The sequence below is a fragment of the Peromyscus leucopus genome, chromosome 13, assembly GCF_004664715.2.
Source record: "Peromyscus leucopus breed LL Stock chromosome 13, UCI_PerLeu_2.1, whole genome shotgun sequence".
Taxonomy (NCBI): domain Eukaryota; kingdom Metazoa; phylum Chordata; class Mammalia; order Rodentia; family Cricetidae; genus Peromyscus; species Peromyscus leucopus.
In genome coordinates, this window is record NC_051074.1 from 65,876,717 (window position 1) to 65,897,398 (window position 20,682).

A 20,682-nucleotide genomic window follows, 5' to 3' on the forward strand; every position below is an offset into this window, starting at 1 on the left:
ATAATAATTTTGATGCATACTATGTAATGTTTCTATGATATATTTATGCATTTGTGGAAGAATGTTATTTGTAGCTACATAGTTATTTACCAACCATGGTTGATGATCTATGTAATAACTTAGCCCCAGTATGACAATTTTTCAAGAAGAAAAGTGTGATAAAAGAAAGGAAGCATTAGATGAGTGCACCAGCATGTGCCCTGAGGGTGTATGGAGCCAGCAATCACTGCAATCTCACACTGCATCTAAGTATTCACTCTTCAGACCATAAGGTCCCTGCATTTTTTTCAAACACAGGAGATTCAACTACAGAAAACACAAATGAATTAAACTGATTACCTGTTGCAAACTGGTGGTTGCAAGGTACCCTCACAACTTTGTGAATAAACTAGATAACAACGAATTGTACTTTTTAAAGGGATGAATTTATGGGAGTCATATTTCAAGTTTAAAAAAAAAAAAAAAAAAAAAACAAGCCACTGAGGGAAAACTTATGAAAAAGCTACTTTCTGAGTCAGCAAGATAGTTTAACAGGTAAAAATGCTTGCTGCCAAGCCAGATGACCTAAGTTCAATCACTAGGACCCACAGGTGGAAAGAGTACTGACCCTCATAAGTTGTTCTTACTCTCCACACTGAGATGGCTCAAAGATTAAGAGCACTGGCTGCTCTTCCAGAGGACTCAGGTTCAATTCTCAGCACCCACATGGTGGCAAATAACTATCTGTAAATCCAGTCCCAGGGGATCTGACACCCTCTTCTGGCCTCTGCAGGCACTGTACGCTTGTGATAGACTTACATGTAGACAAAACACCCATATACATAAAAATAAATAAATCTTTAAAAATAAATATACAAACACAATTTTTAAAACTACTTTCAGAGACACAGCTCCTACCAATCTTTGGGATTGGGAGTTTCTGACAATATTGACTGCAAAATGCACAGCATCTAGATTCACTATAGAGACAAACCTCTGGGCATGTCTGTGACAGAGTTTTTAGGCTGAATTAATTTAGGTATGAAGTCTGTCCTCCTAAATATGAGCAGCAGCCATCTCATGGACTAGGGTCCAGACTGAATGAAAAGGAGAAAGTGAGCTGAGCACAGTATATATTTCTCTCTTCTTCTGACTGTCATGCTTGCCTGGCTATGACAGACTATACCCTGAACCATCAGCCACATCAATAAAATTAACCTTCCTTAAGTGGCTTGCATCAGATACTTGTCACAGCCATGGTGAAGGAATAAATAATTGGTCTCCTAAGCTCAGATGTTGCAGCTCAAGTATAGTGCTCCTCTGTGTCAGTACATGCGTTTTCATGGGCAGTGACTTATATCTAAAGTTCCTGGCCCTGGACCTCCAAGCACTTTTCTGGTCAACTTCTTTCATAACACTGAACATGTGGTGAATAATTTCCCTAGCAACACTGAATGATTTCATTCACTTTTTCATTACCCAATCACCACAAGGAACCTTGAGGATGTAGATTGCAACTACTTACCTTTCCCATTGCTGAAGCCTGCATATAACTCATATCAGCTACTTTACAAACATCTAAATGAACTCAGAGGCAGCTCACACACTAATGAGCACTGCAGAACTGGCTTTGTGTCCTAGGATAAGCCAGGCATGACTAAGAAGAAAACAGACTAACGAGGGCCCTAGAAACCACACCCATTGTTTCCCACTGTTCCTTCAATGAACAGTGGCTTGGGACATCAAGATTTTAGAAACAGATCCTCTGGTGTGGTGGCACACACCAACAGTAGCAACTATGTAGGAAGCTGAGGCTGGAGGATTGCAAGTTTGAGCTCAGCCTAGGCAATACAGTAAGAGCTCAGTGTATTTTTAAAAAAATTTTTTTTTCCTTTTAATCTGAGTATTTATATAAATACCTGAATTAAAGGCATGAAGAAAAAGCCTTACGAGAATTTTAGGAGTGGGTCCAGGCCTCGTCCAGGGAATTCATTGAGAATCTCCATGGCTGTTACACAGCCAACAGTTGGGATCCCTTCAGTATAATCACTGCCCAGTAGATAGGCCAAGTTGATTAATTTGTTCCGGTCCAATCCTGTATGAATAGCAACAATTAGATTTAATCTTTATAAAAGTTATATAACATAAGTATTTTTATTATATAAACTGTGTATGATAAACCAACATCCAAAGAGACATGTTTCATTTAAAAATAGGTTCTTTTGTTAAGTATCATTATATTGAGATTTTAAGTTTTAACCATTCCTTTTTTCCCCCCAGTTTTTTGAGACAGAGTTTCTCTGTAGCTCTGGAGTCTGTCCTGGAACTCACTTTGTAGACCAGGCTAGTCTTGAACTCACAGAGATCTGCCTGTCTCTGCCTCCTAAGTGCTAAGATTAAAGGCGTGCACCACCACCGCCAGGCTTCATTCTCATTTTAAATTCCCTATACATGCTGACCTCTACATTTAGCTAATATGCTCCTTCTGATCACAGGCACATGCATTCCCTTACCAACTGTCTGTAGATCTAATGAGACTCTCAGACTGAACTTATCCCAACTCAATTCTCTCTTCCTCTGCTGCGTTCTACCACTCGCCCAGAAACGGGAAGCTAGAAGCCCTCCTCCCATATCCTACATCCAGGACACGAGCACTGTTTCTCTGGTGTACCAGACACTATGAGGCTTCAGTTTTATCTCTCCAGTGTAACTACTGATATTACCCTCCTCCCCCATTGTCACTGGCCTCTTTATTTCTCTAGAACATGTACATAAGCAATCTTCTGCCTTGAGGCCTTGAAAATCTTTAAATCCCTCTGACATGATCTTTGTTGAGTATTTATTTATAGCTTTGCTTACTATTTCCTTAGGGAGTCTACCCTATGCTGCCACAAACAAAGTCTTCCCTGAGGACACCTCTGTGAGGAACATCATGTGCTCTCCTACAAGCTGGTCCTCATTCTTGTTCTGCTTGTTTTTCCCCCCATGGTGCACACCAAGTATTACATTATAACTTGTAAACACAGCCAGCATCTTTTCCTTCCACTAGATTGTTTCATTCTCTGCTATTTTCCCACTGTCAAGAATGACTGGCATATGAGAGTCACTCAGTGTGCACTTCCCAGCTGAATGGATGGATGACTGTGTGGTCAACATCAGGAACACCAATGGCTCCATTCCCTACCCTATGAGAGCATCTCTGGTTCACTGTAAGGTAACTCAACTAACCTTGTAGATAACTTAACTGCAAGAAAAACAATAGGGTTTTATCTTCTTAAATCCAAGTTTTAAAATCCTATGACCTCCCATTTCCATTCATGCATCAAATTAGATCCTTCAGAAAAAAAAACACGAGGCAAATCAGGAGGGTGAACTGTGGGAAGTGACCACAATCTGAATCTTACCTAATTGGTTGTGAAAGTCCACATATTGGTAGTACTCTACAAACTTGTTTTTGTTAAAAAAATTCTTATAGACATGCCGGGCCCCAAACAGCCAGATATCACTATCATCAGTGATGGTCCCAGATGTCTGATCAGTGAGGTCCAGGATGGCACACTGCGCCTCTGCCTCCATGGGAGCCTGGATATAGGGAATGCCAAACAGGCGCAGGAGTTCCTGTAGTTAAGAGAAACCACCCTCAAGGAAATGCACTGATGACCTTGACCACAAGGGGTGTGACAATATCATACAGCCCTTCTTACAGGAAGGACAATTCTACAGAAGCCCAAGCTAAAGTCACACTCACCTGACTTTCCAGAAACATCTGGCCCGTTACAGAGACAGCGATCCGTTCTTGCTGCTGTTTTTGAGCTTCCAGTGAATTCTGTTCTGCTAAGAGGTTACTCTCTAGGATGTCTAATTCCTCCTATAAAACATGTTCCCATTCACAGATCATTACAGTCATAATCCACTTATGTTCATTTGTTACAAAAAAATAAAAATATAAAGCCTGCATTTCTTCTGGTTGAAATGACCAATAAGTTGTTTCTCCTTACAGTGTTTTCCTATTGAGATTTCCAGGCAAGACTGTCTCTTTCAGTCACTTGATTACATCATATGAGAAACCTATCTACCCTAGATGTAAGTTACATTTCAAAAGGGAACCATGAGTAACAAGAAGATGAATTAAAAACAGCTAATTAATATTTATCCAGCAATTCTTAAAATCTCAAAGCCACAGGATTGGCTTCCTCGGCACTAAGTTAAAACATTGTATTATTACCAAATCAACATCTTGCCATTCATTAGATGAGTCCTCAGCATATTCGTCAGTTTTTTTGTGCTCTTCCTTGACCAAGTCCTCACTGTCAGAGCTGTCCTGTAGGTGTTCTGTGTCCCTGGGGATTCCTTCCTCCAGAGTTCCTCTTGGTTCTTCTTCATCTTGTTCAGAGGGAGGTTTAAAAGGCTCTGATGACTCTGCTTGAAGTTCATCATCACTGACCACACTCTGTACCTCAATGAAACTTCCTGTCCAAAATATAATGATGTCACTTCATCTGCATTGAAAACATTAGAAGCACTCTGAAGTCATCAAAACTTTCTGAACAGTCCTGAAAAATGTCAGACTCCAAAGGAAAGGATTTGACTATAACCTCAAACATGCAATTAACTTGTTATTCTTTTTTTTTTTTTTTTTTAAGATTTATTTTTTTTGTACACAGTGTTCTGTCTGCATGTATCCCTGCCCACCAGAAGAGGGCACCAGATCTTATTATAGATGGTTGTGAACCACCATGTGGTTGCTGGAATTTGAACTCAGGACCTCTAGAAGAGCAGCCAGTACTCTTAACCTCTGAGCCATCTCTCTAGCCCCTAACTTGTTATTCTTAAACACACTACATTATAAATGCCCACCTAGCACTTCCAAACAAGCCTTTCAATTAGACAAACTGAACTACTAGGCTTTTGGTCACTGAAAGTGGGAACCAAATTCTCAAAGATTTGCCTACTAGCTTTTTTAAATTATGTCCTGTCAATTAATCTTCTTTTTAAAACCCAGAAAGGAAGTCAGGGAAGCAGATAGGCACACAGAATGGGATAGAGGTAAAAGCCACATGGTAGAATGCAGATTAATAAAAATATGGGTTAAGTTATAAGAGCTAGTTGAAAACAAGTCCAATCTAAAAGCCAAGCTTTTATAATTAATAAGAAGTTTCAGTATCGCTATTTGTGAGTTGGCAGCCCAAAGAAAAATCTTACTATAAAAATACTTGCAAACCAAATCCAAGAACACATCAAAAATACCATCTACCATAATCAGGTACATTTCATCCTAGAAATGCAGGAATTATTCAATACATGAACATCAGTAAATGTAGTCCCTCATATAAACAAACTTAAAAAAACATATGATCATCTCATTAGATGCAGAAAACACCTTTGACAAAATCTAACACCCCTTCATGATTAATAGTCTTGGAGAGATCAGGGTACAAGGAACATACCTAAACATAATAAAGGCAGTTTACAGCTTATCTATAGCCAACACCAAATTAATCAGAGAAACTCAAAGCAATTCTACTAAAATCAGGAACAAGACAGGGCTGTCCACTCTCTCCAGGCCTATTCAATATAGTACTTGAAGTCTTATCTAGTACAATAAGACAACTGAAGGAAATCAATAGGATACAAATTGGAGAGAACGAAGTCAAAGTATCTTTAGTTGCAGATGATATGATAGTATATATACATGACCATAAAAATTCCACCTGGTGTGGGAGCCTGTTTTTAGGTTCCTCGTGGCTTTACCCAGCAGGTCCGCATAGAGAGGATGAACAGGACCACGGGCCTGAGTGCAGGTGTCTGAGATGGTCTGCACTTGGCTGTGCTGGGGGAGGAGGTCATTTGCTCCACCCTTTGGTGTCTATATAAATACCCTGGGGCAGAGACAGTCGGGCCGTTGGAAAAGGTTCCAGGCACTCTTGAGGTTATCCTTTATTTTCTATCTGTTTATCTCCGCAATATAAATCCTTCTATCTAATATTTCCTGCTGTTCCCACTCAAAAAAACTCTGGGGAGCTGTGGGATTGGTGGGTAAATGCCCCACAACCTGGGAACTCCTACAGCTGATACACACTTTTCAGCAAAATGGCTGGATACAAGATTAACTTAAAAAAAAAAGCAGCCCTCCTATATACAAATGACAAATAGACTGAGAAAGAAATCATGGAAACAACACCTTCTACAATAGCCTCAAATAATATAAAATATCTTGGGGTAACTCTAACCAAGCAAGTGAAAGACTTGTATGATAAAATGTCTTTGAAGAAAGAAATTGAAGATACAAGGAGATGCCATCCTATCAAAAGCAACCTACAGATTCAATGTAATCCTATTCAAAATTCCAACACAATTTTTCACAGATCTTGGATGGACAAACTTCAGCTTCTTATAGAAACACACACACACACACACACACACACACACACACACACACACACACACACAAAGCTAGTGTGGTGGAAGTGGCCCCCAAAGAGAGTAGCACTATTAGGAGGTATGGCCTTGTAGTTATGGTCTTGTGGGAGGAAGTATGTCACTGTGGAAGTGGTCTTGGAGGTCTCATATATGCTCAAGATACCACCCAGTGTCTTAGACCACTTCCTGTCACCTGTAAGATGTAGAACTCTCAGCTACTTCTCCAGCACCCTGTCTGCCTGCACACTACCATGTCTTACCATGATGATAATGGGCTGAACCTCTGACTATCCCAATTAAATGTTTTCCCTTATAACATTTGCCATGATCATGGTGTCTCTTCACAGCAATAGAAACCCTAACTAAGATACCCAGGAAACAAAAACTATTCTGAACAATAAAAGTACTGTGGGAGGTCTCACCATCCTGGATTTCAAGTACTACAGTGCTGTAGTAATAAAAACCACATGTTATGGGCATAAAAACAGACACATTGATCAATGGATACAACTGAAGACCCAGGCATAAATCCGCACTCCCATAGACACCTGATTTTTGATAAACAGAAATACATACTAGAAAAAAAAAAAGCACCTTCAACAAATGATTCTGGTCAAATTGGATGTCTACATGAAGAAGAATACAAATAGATTCATAGTAATCACCTAGCACAAAACTCAAGTCCAAATGGATCAAAGGCTTTAACATAAAACCAGATACACCGAACATGATAGAAAAAGTGGTGAATAGACTTGAACGCATTGGCCCAAGAGTCAACTTTCTGAACAGAACACTCATAGTGCAGGCAGTAAGATCAATAATTAATAAATGTGACTGTCTTACTTAGGATTTCTATTGCTCTGATGAGACACCATGACCATAGCAACTCTTATAAAGAAAAACATTTAATTGGTGTGGCTTACAGTTCTGAGATTTAGTCCATTATCATCATGGCAGGAAATGGCAGTATGTAGACAGACATGGTACTGGAGAAAGAGCTGAAAGTCCTACATCTTGATCTGCAGGCAACAGGAAGCAAACCAAAGGAGGTGTAACTTGAGCATAGGAGACCTCAAAGCCCACCCCACAATGATACACTTCCTCCAACAACTCCACACCTACTTCAACAAGGTGGACCTCTATATAGTGCCACTCCCTATGAGCTTATTGGGGCCAATCACATTCAAACTATCACATTCCACTCCTGGCCTCCATAAGCTTGCTACTATATCTGTCTTAGCTAAGATTTTTATTGCTGTGAAGAGACACTATGACCATGGCAACTCTTACAAAGGAAACATTTAATTGGGATGGCTCATTTACAGTGACCCCAGCACTCAGGTGGTAGAGGCAAGAGGGTCAGAAGTTCAAGACAAGCCTCAGCTCCATAAAAAGTATAAGGCCAGCCTAGGTTATATGAATCTCAAATAAATAAACATATAAATAACAGAAATCTGACCAGTAACAGGACACAAATTATGTGTAAACATATACACATGCAGTTATCTTCATTACTTGAAATGTGGTTTATAAAGTCATTTCAAATACTAAATTAGCAAATACATGCTTCATACACACATATGTATATATGCACAAATGTGTATGTGTGTACATACATTCTTTCATTATGTAAGAAATAAAGTTCAGAGTGTTATGTGACTTGCCTGAGGGTACCCTACTACCAGGGTGCCAGAATGGGGAGGCTCCCTAGCTGAAGATTCCTGCTCTAGACTCCACTACCCTGCCAATCTAGACTCCACTATCCTGCCAATAGTCCCTGGTTATCTCTGTGGGCACACTGAAAACAGGCAGAACATCTCCCTGACAAATGCCTATAAAGAAACCAAAGTACCTTTGATTCTGGAATCAAATTTTAACAAGCAGATGACTGCACAAAAAAGCTATAAACAATGAGTATCATTGCATACGTATATACAGAAAGAGAGAGAGAGGAGAGGTGTACATGGAGAGAATGCATGGGAAAGAGAGAGAGAGGGAGACAAAAAGAGGAAGAGGTGAAAAGAGGTGAAGGAGAGGAAGAGGCAGAAGGGGCAGGGATAAAGAGAGACAGAGACAGAGTCAGAGAATACAAAACAAATGAGACAAAATACTGGCCTCTAAGTTAAGTGTGAATCAGTCAGTACTCTATGACAGCTTTCCAATCTTGTCATTTTTGTATGTCAAAGTAAGAAGTTAACAAAAGTTAAAGGAAATTCATCTTTCTTTTCTCCAGGCACGGCACTCCCTTCCTTCAACGATACCAAGGACAGAGGCTGCCAAAATGGCTCAGCAGTTAACAACATTTGCTGCTCTTGCAGAGGCCCTGCATTAAGTTCCCAGTGCCCAGGGCAATGCAAAAACCATTTATAACTCCAGTTGCAGAAGATCTGCTGCCCCCTTCTGTATGGACACTGCATGCATATGTGCACAGACATGCAGACAAAACAAACACCCATACATATAAAATAAAATGAAATCTTAAAGATACCAAAAACAGTCCAGTAAAGCAGGGCATCCCCATCCTAGCTGTGTGATGCTAGGAAGCTCATTTCTCCTTTCTTCCTGGTTCCTCTGATGTAAACAGGGTTATACCACAGGTTCTCCTAGTCCCTATAGACATCAAGTCGTCCCATTCCATTCCCTTAAAGAAGTACCTACCATCAGATTCGCTTTCTCCAGACTCCATCCCCTTTGGTCCCATGGGCTTTGGGACTAAAATCAATTCCCTGGCAGTAGCTTCAGGCATCTCCCGTTGTTGGATGGTTTTCAGGGAATCTCCATGTTCATCAGCATTAGAAGACAATGCCTTTTCTAAGTTACCCATTGCCTCTGAAGGGATGTGAACTATGCTCCATGCTTTGGAAGCAGTATTTTGTACACTTTCTGTTTCATCATCACTTGAAAAATGAGAGGAAACACATTTACTCTCAGGTGGGTAGAGACCTTTCTGCAGCTTGGGCTCTTCAGGGTGTGTGTCTATCCTCTGATCGGAATGTGTTCTTATTGGAGGTTCCCTAAGGAGTCCGGAGGCATCACTGCACACAAGTTGTTCTGTGCATGCTGGTGGAAAGGGAGCTTGCTTCCCCTCAACCTCATACTCACTGCTTATCTGAGATGCTTCATTCACCACATGAATAAGTGACATCTGTTCTTTTGGAGCATAACATTCACCAGCTTCATGACAAGCAGTATTCAATGAATGAGCCGAGGCTATCTGTTCTTTTTCACTACTGGAGCTGACCACATACTCCTTTACTACAGTCACGGTGGATAAAGGAGGAACTGTGGCAAATGGCACGCCTCCACCTCTTACTACAGCTCCATCACTGTGCTCCTGGTTTGGCCTATCTCCAACCTGTGTTCTCATTGCCACCTCATCACTCCTGGCACAAACTTCTCCATCTTTATCATCACCCAACACTCTCATCACTGCCCTTCCTGTTGGCTCATCACCCCCCTCACACACTTTCCTATCTTCATCATCATCCAGAGCTCTCTGAATAGCTGCAAGGGTCTGTGGTGATACAGAGCCTGCATCTGTAGTGGCCCACGAATCCCTCTCCCTCTCTGGCTCCTCTTCTGAGCTACTTCCCAGCATGGCTGCCTGCATAGCCAGTAAAGTTCTTGGAGAAGGAGGTGCGGCCTCTGGTTCTTTCTCTGGCTTCACTTTCTCATGGGGTGACGACTTCAGGTCGAAGGACATGCTGTGTGTTTTGCTGGAAGAAGGAGAAGCCTCTGAATCCACATCCATGACTTTCTTAGTTTGAATACCTGAGAGAAATTAAGACATTTCTTACCATGCAATTCACAGTGTGACAACTATATTTCTGGGAAGATGAACAAGAGAATCTGAGATCATAAATATAGTGATACATTTTTATTAAATCCATCCACTAATTATAAAGTGGTTGGTTCTGTAGCAGCTAATCTATTAGTGACTAAATATAACTGTTACTACCTAACCAAAATTCTACTGGCTTTATCATAGATATCTTTTCCCAGAACTCAGAGCCACAAAGTACCCTAGGTTCTATTTTGTAATTTAAAATTTTATTTTGTCATACTACACAGTCAAAAGTAAAAAAAGTACTTTTATCTATCTCATAAAACATAATTCTATTTTAGATTATTTCATATTTGTTTCTATAGGAAAAAAAAGAAATTAAATCCTGGTGTTAGTGCTCACACATGTGAATTTAAATTTATAAAATTATCTTTCTCCCTATTATTTTAATTACTAGCAAATTCAAAAATAAATTTGAAACTAAGTTCTTTATCATAAAATCTGAAATGAAAAAACTCCAATACTCCCTTAGGAAAAGCAACAATAAAGAAAATAGAAATATATTTGATAGTTGCTGAGTACTAATGGTATGGAATAATGAGGCAGTATGAGATGCCTTCTGATTCAAACATGGCTTTATAGGTTGTGACTTTATTTTTATTTGTTTGTTTTAGTGTGTGTGTGTGTGTGTGTGTGTGTGTGTGTGTGTGTGTGTGTTTGTTTGTGTAAATGAATGCCCTATGTGTGTGGGTGCCTGGGAAAGCCAGAAGAGAATGTTGGATCCCTTGGAGTTGGAGTTACAGGCACTTTTGAGCCACTTGTGTGGGTGACGTGTGGAACCCAACTCCTCTGGAAAAGCAAGACGAGATCTTAATTGCTCCTTGTTGTATATTTTTAATGCTAACTTCAATTTTAAAATTACTTTGATATAACATATTTTTTCTTACATTGTTTTAAAATAAAGTAAATTTTACATTTGCACCCATCACAAAGAAAAATGGTCAAAGGCCCGAGGAAATGTTAGAGTCATTCTACTGTCTATGGGAGCAAAACTCTACCTTATGTAGTTAATGTGTACAATAAATTTATAAATAACCGAAGCCAACACATACTGGACACTTTACAAACAAGACCTGACACAACCCACAGAACAAACCTCTATCAGAGAGACAAAGTGCCTGACATGAAAGTGAAGACTCAAAGGTTAGACCACTTGCTCAAATTAAGTATCAGAACTGGAAATCAAGGTCATGTCTACTTCTAAATCCTATAATTTCAACTTCTGTTTTCTCTATCACATCAAGATTGCAGCTCAATATGTTACTTTATTTTCTCTCGTTTTTTAAAAATTAGTGTTTCTCCACATGATATGAAAAGGGTATACCAGGGGCAGAAAGGTTTAACTAGGGGAATTGGAAGAATAGAAGAAAGGTGGGAAGGATCAACCAAAACCAAAGATGCATGCAAAAACCACATGGAAATGCACCACTGTATTAAAAAAAAAAAACAATTTTTAAAAAAAGTTTGAATGGAAGTACCTTGTGTGAATTGACAATATTGCTCCCAGAAGCCATGGGTATTGATCAAAATCCCATTGCCATGTGCAAGATACTCCCCATGAGTCTCTGACCAGACAGCCCCAAGCTCCCAAAACAATATAGGCCATTGTTCTTGGTTATCCACCAGAACTAGATGGTAAATTCCTATTGCAAATGACACTACACACCCTGGACACAGGACAAAGAAGCTGGAAGTGAGCTGGAAGTCTCCTCCCTGCTACCTAGCTTCCAGAGAACTGAAAGGTAGTAGGCAGGCTGCTGGGAGTGAGGAATTTTCAATTCTCTCCTGGTGGTGAACTCTGTGTGCTACAATTCTGACCTGACAAACCATATGTGCCCATTAGTACAGCAGTGGCAAGAATACTCTGGGTCAATCAACATACTACTCAACTGGTTGTGGCCCACTCCACAGGAGGAAAGACTGTCTGAGACTGTATACCCAGTCAAAACTCACGGCTAGAGAGGTCACAAGGCCTAGGGAAGAATGTACTGCTGCTATTTTGCTAATTGAACATGTAGTCCAACTGCTCCCCAAATCCCTACATTTGTACCTCAAAACTAGTGCCACTGCCAGCCTGGACCAGAGAAGCTCCTCCCTGAAGAGGGTGACAGTCAATGCTCAGCCCTAAATGAGACTTTCATACAACACACACACACACACACACACACACACACACACACACACACACACACACACACACACCAATACCCAGGGAACATCACAAAATGGGGGAGGGTGGGGACAGAAAGAATGCAGGAGCCTGAAGATGGAAAGAAACACTACAAAATGCTGTGTTCTAGATATAGGATGGCCATCAGAATCAAGACACAGCCTCTGTGGCTACCTGCATAAGCCCTAACAAGAGCCTGAAGTGCACAGTTCTCAGACGCTCTATCTCGGCTTTGGCTGGCACAGAGGAATGTAGCCCACCATGCAGGGAAGGCATGGCGGCAGGAGCAAACTGCATCCCTATCCTATGGCTTGTAACTGTCGAATTAATGACAGTGCCTGGTACCTTTTATCAAGATGTAATGTAAGGTGTCTTCAGAGACCACTCTCCTTGACTCCACCTCCTTCAGAAAGCCTCCCTCATCTTCGTACTGCCTCTGGATTTGTCCTGAGTGCTGCTGGTTCATTTCCTTTTGGACATTTTCTATGTGCTGGTTTAGGTAGTTTTTCTTAAGCAAGCCTTTCAGCTGGTACTGTGAAAAATCATTAGACTCCTGGGGACAAAATAAACAAAATTGTTGCTTTACACTAACACAGATAATACCACTGCTCACCAACCCATCCCCAAAAGGTATAGTTTCATAACATAAAAATAAAACTTGAAAACTAAGGGGGGAGGGGGTTCCAGTGCTAACTTCCTTTTTTGTTTTTTGTTTTTCTTTGTTGTTGTTGTTTGTCTTTGAGACAGTCTCTCAATAAGTAGCCCAAGCTAGCCTGGAACTCACTATATAGGACCAAGCTGGCCTTGAAATTGTGGAAATACTCCTGCCTCTGCCTCCCAAGTACTTTGATTAGCACATATGACATTTTAACAGCCTTAAAAAAATATCTTTGAAACAAAAAGAATTAAGCAAAAGAAATTATGAAGGATCTTTTTATTAATCATTCATTCAAAAATCATTTGCTGAGCTAGACTACATGGCTGTAGTATGACATGTGATGGTAATTCAGCAAAACACAACCTTGTAGATACAGGTGAAGTGCCTAGCACTGTCCTGAGTCCATATATGACATAGAATAAAGCAACCAGAGGTATTAATAATCATAATTAACAAGTACAAAGCCTTTCCCATTGAGGGTATTCTAAGCACTTTTATATAAACTACCTTGATTTATCCAATAAAACATTTTCCCATCTCCAGTCTGCAAATGATGGACTTGAGACTTCAACACCAGACTCACATGGGAGTCCTCAGACAGATGGCTTACACAACTGAGTCTATTACTAGTCTCACGATTATCCCTGCAACTAGGACATGGATCTTCTCTTATGAACATCATATGTGCACAATGGATAAGTCATACCAAAGATCACCCTGGACTACTTGGAACTTTTCTTCTCATGGAACCACCCTAGCCTTCCTAGCCTTCCAGCTCTAGTAACACCATAGTTGCAAAGAGAAAACCACTAGGGGCTGTCTCCTTTCCTTCTCACTCCACTCAAATCTTAATTCTACCACTCATACTCAAGAGATTCTTCACAACCCAATCCCCCAAAAAACATGCCTGAAAGATAAATGGAGCCTGGACTACTTTCCCTTTGAAATAAAAATTCTTTTTTTTTGATCTTTAGAGACAGGGTTTCTCCGTATAAGGGCCTTGGCTGTCCTGGAACTCACTTTGTAGACCAGGCTGGCCTCAAACTCACTGAGATCCACCTGCCTCTGCCTCCCAAGTTCTGGGATTAAAGGCATGCACCACCACTGCCCAGCCCAATAAATTTATTTCTTGTACCCAAAAACCTAATAATATCACTTCTATATACCCTATTATTTTCTTATCTGCACTAACTACATAGAAAATCAGAAATAAGCCAGGTGGCAGTGGCACACGCCTTTAATCCCAGCACTCAGGAGGCAGAGCCTGGTGGATCTCTGTGAGTTTGAGGCCAGCCTGGTCTACAGAGCAAGATCCAGGACAGGCACCAAAACTACACAGAGAAACCCTATCTCAAAAAAAAAAAAAAAAAAGAAAGAAAAGAAAAGAAAAAAATCAAAAATAAAAAGATAAATCCATTTTAAAAAAAAAAATCTTTCTGGTAACAAAGTAGAAAGTATTCTAAAGTCTACAGCAAGTTAAAAAAAAAAAAAAACACATCAATTGCTATAAATTTACATTCCACCTCAGTGTTTGAGGAAAACTACTGGAAATAGCATGTGGTAGCAAAGGGAAGGAAAATGGAACTCACATCAGGAACTAAAGACAGCAAGTGCTCGATGGGGGCATAAACTATGTAATCGTTATCAACATTATCAGGACAAAACAATACACAACCATGCACACCACACCTGCTTCAGCTTCCTGTGACTTCCGAAGTCACCATACTCAGGCCACCCTATTCCCACATTCACAAAGGAGAGGAACACACATAATCCTGTATTTGGAATTTCACATCATAAGTATTTTCCATGTTACGGTTACTTTTTTAAGGCAATGTATGTTGTGGTTTAAAGTAATTTCTAAGAACTATGTCAAGAACCATAGCATGCTGGGCACTTACTATGTCAGACACTGAGGTACCTTTTGAGAGTGTAGCCATGATAAGAACAGGCATGTTCTGTGCTGAGAACTAGAATACCATGTTACAAGGTGCTGAGAATACACAGAAGAAAAGGCCTAGTCTTGGACAGAACGTCCAAAAGATTTCTTTGAATATATATGAGTTGTAATGAACAAATAAATAAACTATGCCTTATGGGATGTAACACATACAAATTCTGTGTCCTTGCAACTGAGCTACTGTCCAAAGTGGAGACTTAGACGCTAAGTACCATCCCTCTTTTTCCCCTTCTTTGAGTTTTGCTGAAGTTCAATTCTAGGCATTGGTGTGCTATTGTACACTGCTGGCTGTTTTACCTCTGGCATTGCTTCAAACAGTGTTCGTCTTCGCTTGGTAAACTCCTTCATGTCAGTCAAGATCTCATGCTTTACTTCAGGTGGCAGGCTGCTGAAATCCTCAGACTCGATATCAATAGCATGAGGATTATGAAAGAATTCTTCCTGTGGGAAGTAAAATGTTAACAACATTAAGTTTATATTTACCCATATAGATCTATTCATTGTTACAAACATTCACTGTGTTTATATCATAAATACAGCTCTATATAATCTACACACAGAAGTATACATTTTGCAACAGGCATCACAGTGAACAAACAGATAAGTCCCTTCATTTGTTCACTCACTCCAAAGCAAATCACTTACCAGGCACTATGTACTACCAAGGCCCTGCTCTAAGACTCTGGGTACTGTGGTGACTGTGTACATAAGTGCCCTAATCTTAGGAGTAGAGTAAGTCATGTAAACAAGTAAATAAATAAGCAAGATAACTGTTAGAACATCCAACAGGCTGATCTGACACGAGTAATCAGGGAAACAAAAAGGGACAAAATCTTACATGGTAGATGGAGAAACCCTATCAAGACAGATGTCCTGGGCAGGGATTTTAAAAATACCAAGAACCTGATGAGAGTGGGAAGCCCAAACTGAGGAAAAACAAGTGTAAGGGTTCTGAAATGTGGATAAGAACCATTTTTATAGTCACATTAGATTTTTTTTTAAGAAAATAATGTCTTAAAGAAATTAATTTGGGGGCTGGAGAGATGGCTCAGCAGTTAAGAGCACTGGCTGCTCTTCCAGAAGACCTGGGTTCAATTCCCAGCACCCACATGGCAGCTTAAGACTGTTTGTAACTCCAGTTCCAGGGGATCTGACACCCTCACATAGACATAGACACAGGCAAAACACCAGTTCACATAAGATAAAAATAAGTTTAAAAAAAAAACCAAAGATTAAAATAAAAGGAAATTAACTTGTTTACATCACACAGCCTGTGAACACTGAATCCTGACTGTAAGATTCTTAATTTTAACCACCACCACCTGATAATGTCTGATGCACAGATAATGCACAGCCTCAGGAAGATGAAAGAACCTGGAATTTTAGCTTAAAAGTCTTCTATCAGACATACAAAACAATAGACATTGGGAGTCAAAGAATATTATCTAGTACCTTAATAAGCTTGAGAAAAATGTTCATTCAAAAAACTGTACAATGGGATCTTAGGAGATGGCTCAGTGATTAAGAGCAATAGCTGCTCTTCTAAAGTACCTAGGTTCGATTTCTAGCACCTCACATGACGGTTCACAAATATCTGTTGCAAGGAATCTGACACCCTCTTCTGACCTCCATAGACTCTGCATGAATCTGGTGCAGATATACATGCAGGAAAAACACCCATACACATTTAAAAAACAAAGAAGGAAAAAGTAAATAAATCTTTCAAAAAATCTTGTTAAGAAGCCAGGAGTAGTGCTTTATACTGTAATTCCTGAGGCAACTTCAATGTTTAAAGGCAGCCCTCACTGACATGGTGATAGCTTTACCATGTGAGCAGAGTCTTTTACTCTCTTGTTGACATTATTTCCTTGTAGGCACTGCCCTGAAAACATGTAGCCAAGAATGTGGTGGAAAGGAAACTATACAACTTCCAAAGCAAGGCAGTATGGTTTCTGCCTAGGATCTCCCTTTGGATGCTTCCTCTTGGAACAGCCCCAGTGCTAGGGGATAGCACAGGCCACATGGAGGCTACAGGAAATTGTAGCCACTAGCCTCACTGAAGTCTAGCTAATAGCCAGAGTCAATCACCAGACAGCAACCGAGGGAGCCCATGAAGTGACTTCAGTCCAAGCAACATTCTGACAGCATCTACATGGAAGACTCCAAGAGACAAGCACCTCTCTTTACTTATCAACCCCAAGAATCATGGCAGAGGATGATAAAAATGGCTACTTTTATACCACTGCTTTACATTGCAAAAGATAATTAAAATATCTGTATAGGAATGAATATACACAAATATATGCATACATATCCATCCTACTCAGGGGATGGTATAAAATATGCCAAAATTTGTTAAGTTTTTTATAAGCATAAAGACAGTCTGTTATTTTTGTATTTATTTGTAGCACTAGGGATTGAATCTAGGACCTTATGCACACAAAGCAAACACTCTATCACCAAGTTATATTCTTGGCCCCAAGAAAGTGTTCTTATATTCTACAGAAGCCTGTATTACTATTTACTTCTTGAGTGGCCAGTTGTTTCTAAAAGAAAACAGATTATTTTGGATACACAGAAATGCATAATGAAGCTGGACATGCTAGTTCACAATTTTTTTTAATCCTAGCATTCAGGAGGCAGAGGCAGGCAGAACTCTGTGAGTTCAAGACCACCCTGGTCTACAACAGTAAGGTCCAGGACAATTAGGACTACATAGAAAAACCCTGTCTCAAAACCTGCCCCCTGGGCAATGGTGGCACATGCCTTTAATCCAGTACTCGGGAGGAAGAGCCAGGCAGATCTCTGGGAGTCTACAGATCAAGATCCAGGACAGGCTCCAAAGCTACACAGAGAAACACTGTCTCGGAAAAAAACAAAAACAAAAAACAAAAAACCTCCTCCCAAAAAAGGAAGATGGAAAGACGTACATAATGCCAAATCCAATATACAAGTGCGTGGATTTCACATATACATATATACATAAACATATACATGTGCTTATATACACAGACATGCAATAAGAAACACACACAGTAAAAGGGGCAGCTATCTTTACTTCTTATTGGAAACTTTCACAAACCCATCCTACCGCATAAGGATTACTTATTTTCATCATTTCAAATAATGAAACACATTCTGAATTCCCATGTTATGTGAGTACCTGCAAAGCTTGCTTTTGATCCATTCTTGCTTGCCATTGCTTTTCATCTTCCTCTTCTGAACTGTAGTCAAGAAAATACTTTCAACATCTATGTTTTTTAACAAATACTTAAAATGCACTTCTTGAGCTCAAGGTCTGTAACAGTGAGTAGGATGGGAAGGCTATGACTCTAGATCTCACTGTCTGGTGAGGTACACATATAAGTAAGCAATTGACTAAGAACTCCTAACAACCTCCACAAGGAAAAGAGGGTTGCTAAAGGTTAAGGAGTAAGACACCTAAAAAACTTTGGACAGTACGGTGGTTTGAATAAGATTAACCCTCATAGGCTCATACCTTTGAACACTTGGTACCTAGCTGGTGAAACTATTTGGGAAGGATTAGGAGGTGTGGCCTTGTGGGAGGAAGCATGTCACAACAGTCAGGCTTTGAGGACTCAAATCCTCCCACCATCTCTAGCACTCTCTACGCTGTCCACTTAGGGTTCCAGATGTGAGTTCTCAGATGTTCCTGCTGCCATGCCATGCTACTCTGCAACAACAGACTCTAACCCTCTGGAACCATATGCCCAATTAAACAGTTTCTTTTATCAGTTGCCTTGGTCAGGATGTTTTATTACAGCAATAGAAAAGGAACTGATACAGACAGTCATGGAAGCTTTCCAGAATCTCCTACAATTACATTGGTGGATTTGCATACACACACACACACACACACACACACACACACACACACACACACAAACACACACGACTCAAATGCAGGATATAAGGGAAGTACAGGCCAGGAAATGTTCTAGGTACATGAAGTTCTACAGTCATCTGGAAACAAAGAAAGAAAAATCTGCCCATGACAGTGAAGAAACCAGGGGATGAGGTGGGAGAAGAGTGATTAAAAGGCTGAAAGTTTATCCTGAAGAAATGACGAACTAGGCCAGGTATGGTAATGTAGGCCTGGAATCCCAGCACTAATGAGGCTATAGCAGGAAGATTATAAGTTCAAGGTCAGTTTGAACTACAGAGCAAGTTCCAGGCCAGACTAAGATACATATTGAGAATCTGTCATTTTAAAAAAATACAGAAAAATATATTATGAGGTTTTGTAAAAAAGAAAATGACAATATCAGAACTTGGCTTTAAATAGGTTGTAGAGGACAAAGCAGACTGTGCTGGGAGTGGGTAGTTGAGGCAAAAGTATGAGACAAGGATGAGACAGAAGTAAGTCTTATTGATGTAACCAACCGTCTTATTAAATAAGAAACACAGAAACAATGCAAAAGAGAAAGCCGAGAGGTCAGAGCTCAGAGCCAAAATCTCACCCTTCCGCCTGCGGTATCCCAGCTTCCCGAAAGAGAGGTCTATTTCCTGTCTGTTCGTCTATTTAAAGTATTTTGTTCTGCCTTCTCATTGGTTGTAAACCCAAACACGTGACTGCCTCGTCACTGTCTGAATGTACAGCCCCCTAGGTCTTAAAGGCATATGTCTCCAATGCTGGCTATATCCCTGAACACACAGATATCTATGGGATTAAAGGCGTGTGCCACCACCGCCACACTCCTGCTATGGCTCTAATAGCTCTGACCCCCGGGCAACTTTATTTATTAACATACAATCAAAATCATATTTCAGTACAATTAGATTACCACCACAAAGTCTGGTGCCACTGAGATTTCTGAGAGGAGGCGGTGATGCCAACAATGCACACAAAGAAATGGGATGCTGACAGTTAAAGGTTTAAGCATGCGTAGGAGTAGAGTAAAGGGAGAGGTCAGGACAGGTGTGAGATAACCAAAAGTATATACAAAAATTCATATGAAAATCCAGTACTTTGTAAGTTAGTTTAAATATATACTATTTTTTAAAAAGGAGTTTGAACACAGATATTCTGCATAGATATATACAGATCCTAGAAGATGGAGATATTAAATGAAACTCTCAGTGCCAGGTATGTGATAACTCCCTATAAATTATTGGTCAAGGAAGCCCCGACATTTCCTCAATGGTGAGATGACAGGCATTTGCTGCCAGTTGCCCAGCTTTTTATGTGGGTGTGACAGACAGAATTCGGGTTCTCATACCTGAGGGGCAAGCCCTTGACTAACTGAGCCACCGCCCCAGCCCCTGAAGTGGTGCTCCTTAATAGACAAGCATTTACCTGTGCTTTTCTTCCTCTTGTAAAGGTGGCAAAACATAGATGTCATCCTTTCTCTGAACTTGAGTAAGACTGGGTAGAGCTTCATTTCTGAAAAGCACATATAGTTTTTAACAAAATCTTACGAAATGTTTTTTTTTTTTTTTTTTGGTTTTTCGAGACAGGGTTTCTCTGTGTAGTTTGGTGCTATCCTGGATCTTGCTCTGTAGACCAGGCTGGCCTCCAACTCACAGAGATCCTCCTGGCTCTGCCTCCCAAGTGCTGGGATTAAAGGTGTGCACCGCCCGCCCGCCTGCCCGCCCGCCGCCGCCGCCGCCGCCGCCGCCGCCGCCGCCGC

General features: G+C 40.4%; 1 protein-coding gene across 2 annotated transcripts in view; it reads right to left on the reverse strand.

The window, feature by feature from the left end:
* The window catches only part of Ercc5 (ERCC excision repair 5, endonuclease), a 45,890-nt gene that overhangs the window by 14,312 nt on the left and 10,896 nt on the right, over window positions 1-20,682 (reverse strand). For both annotated transcript variants that reach the window (XM_028887172.2, XM_028887181.2), the window contains 9 exons: window positions 20,349-20,435; window positions 18,195-18,255; window positions 15,329-15,472; window positions 12,759-12,966; window positions 9,058-10,170; window positions 4,205-4,449; window positions 3,728-3,847; window positions 3,384-3,597; window positions 1,930-2,074 (listed from right to left, as the gene is read on the reverse strand). In XM_028887172.2, coding sequence (XP_028743005.1) covers window positions 1,930-2,074; window positions 3,384-3,597; window positions 3,728-3,847; window positions 4,205-4,449; window positions 9,058-10,170; window positions 12,759-12,966; window positions 15,329-15,472; window positions 18,195-18,255; window positions 20,349-20,435 — 2,337 coding nt within the window. The remainder of the gene's footprint in view (window positions 1-1,929; window positions 2,075-3,383; window positions 3,598-3,727; window positions 3,848-4,204; window positions 4,450-9,057; window positions 10,171-12,758; window positions 12,967-15,328; window positions 15,473-18,194; window positions 18,256-20,348; window positions 20,436-20,682) is intronic.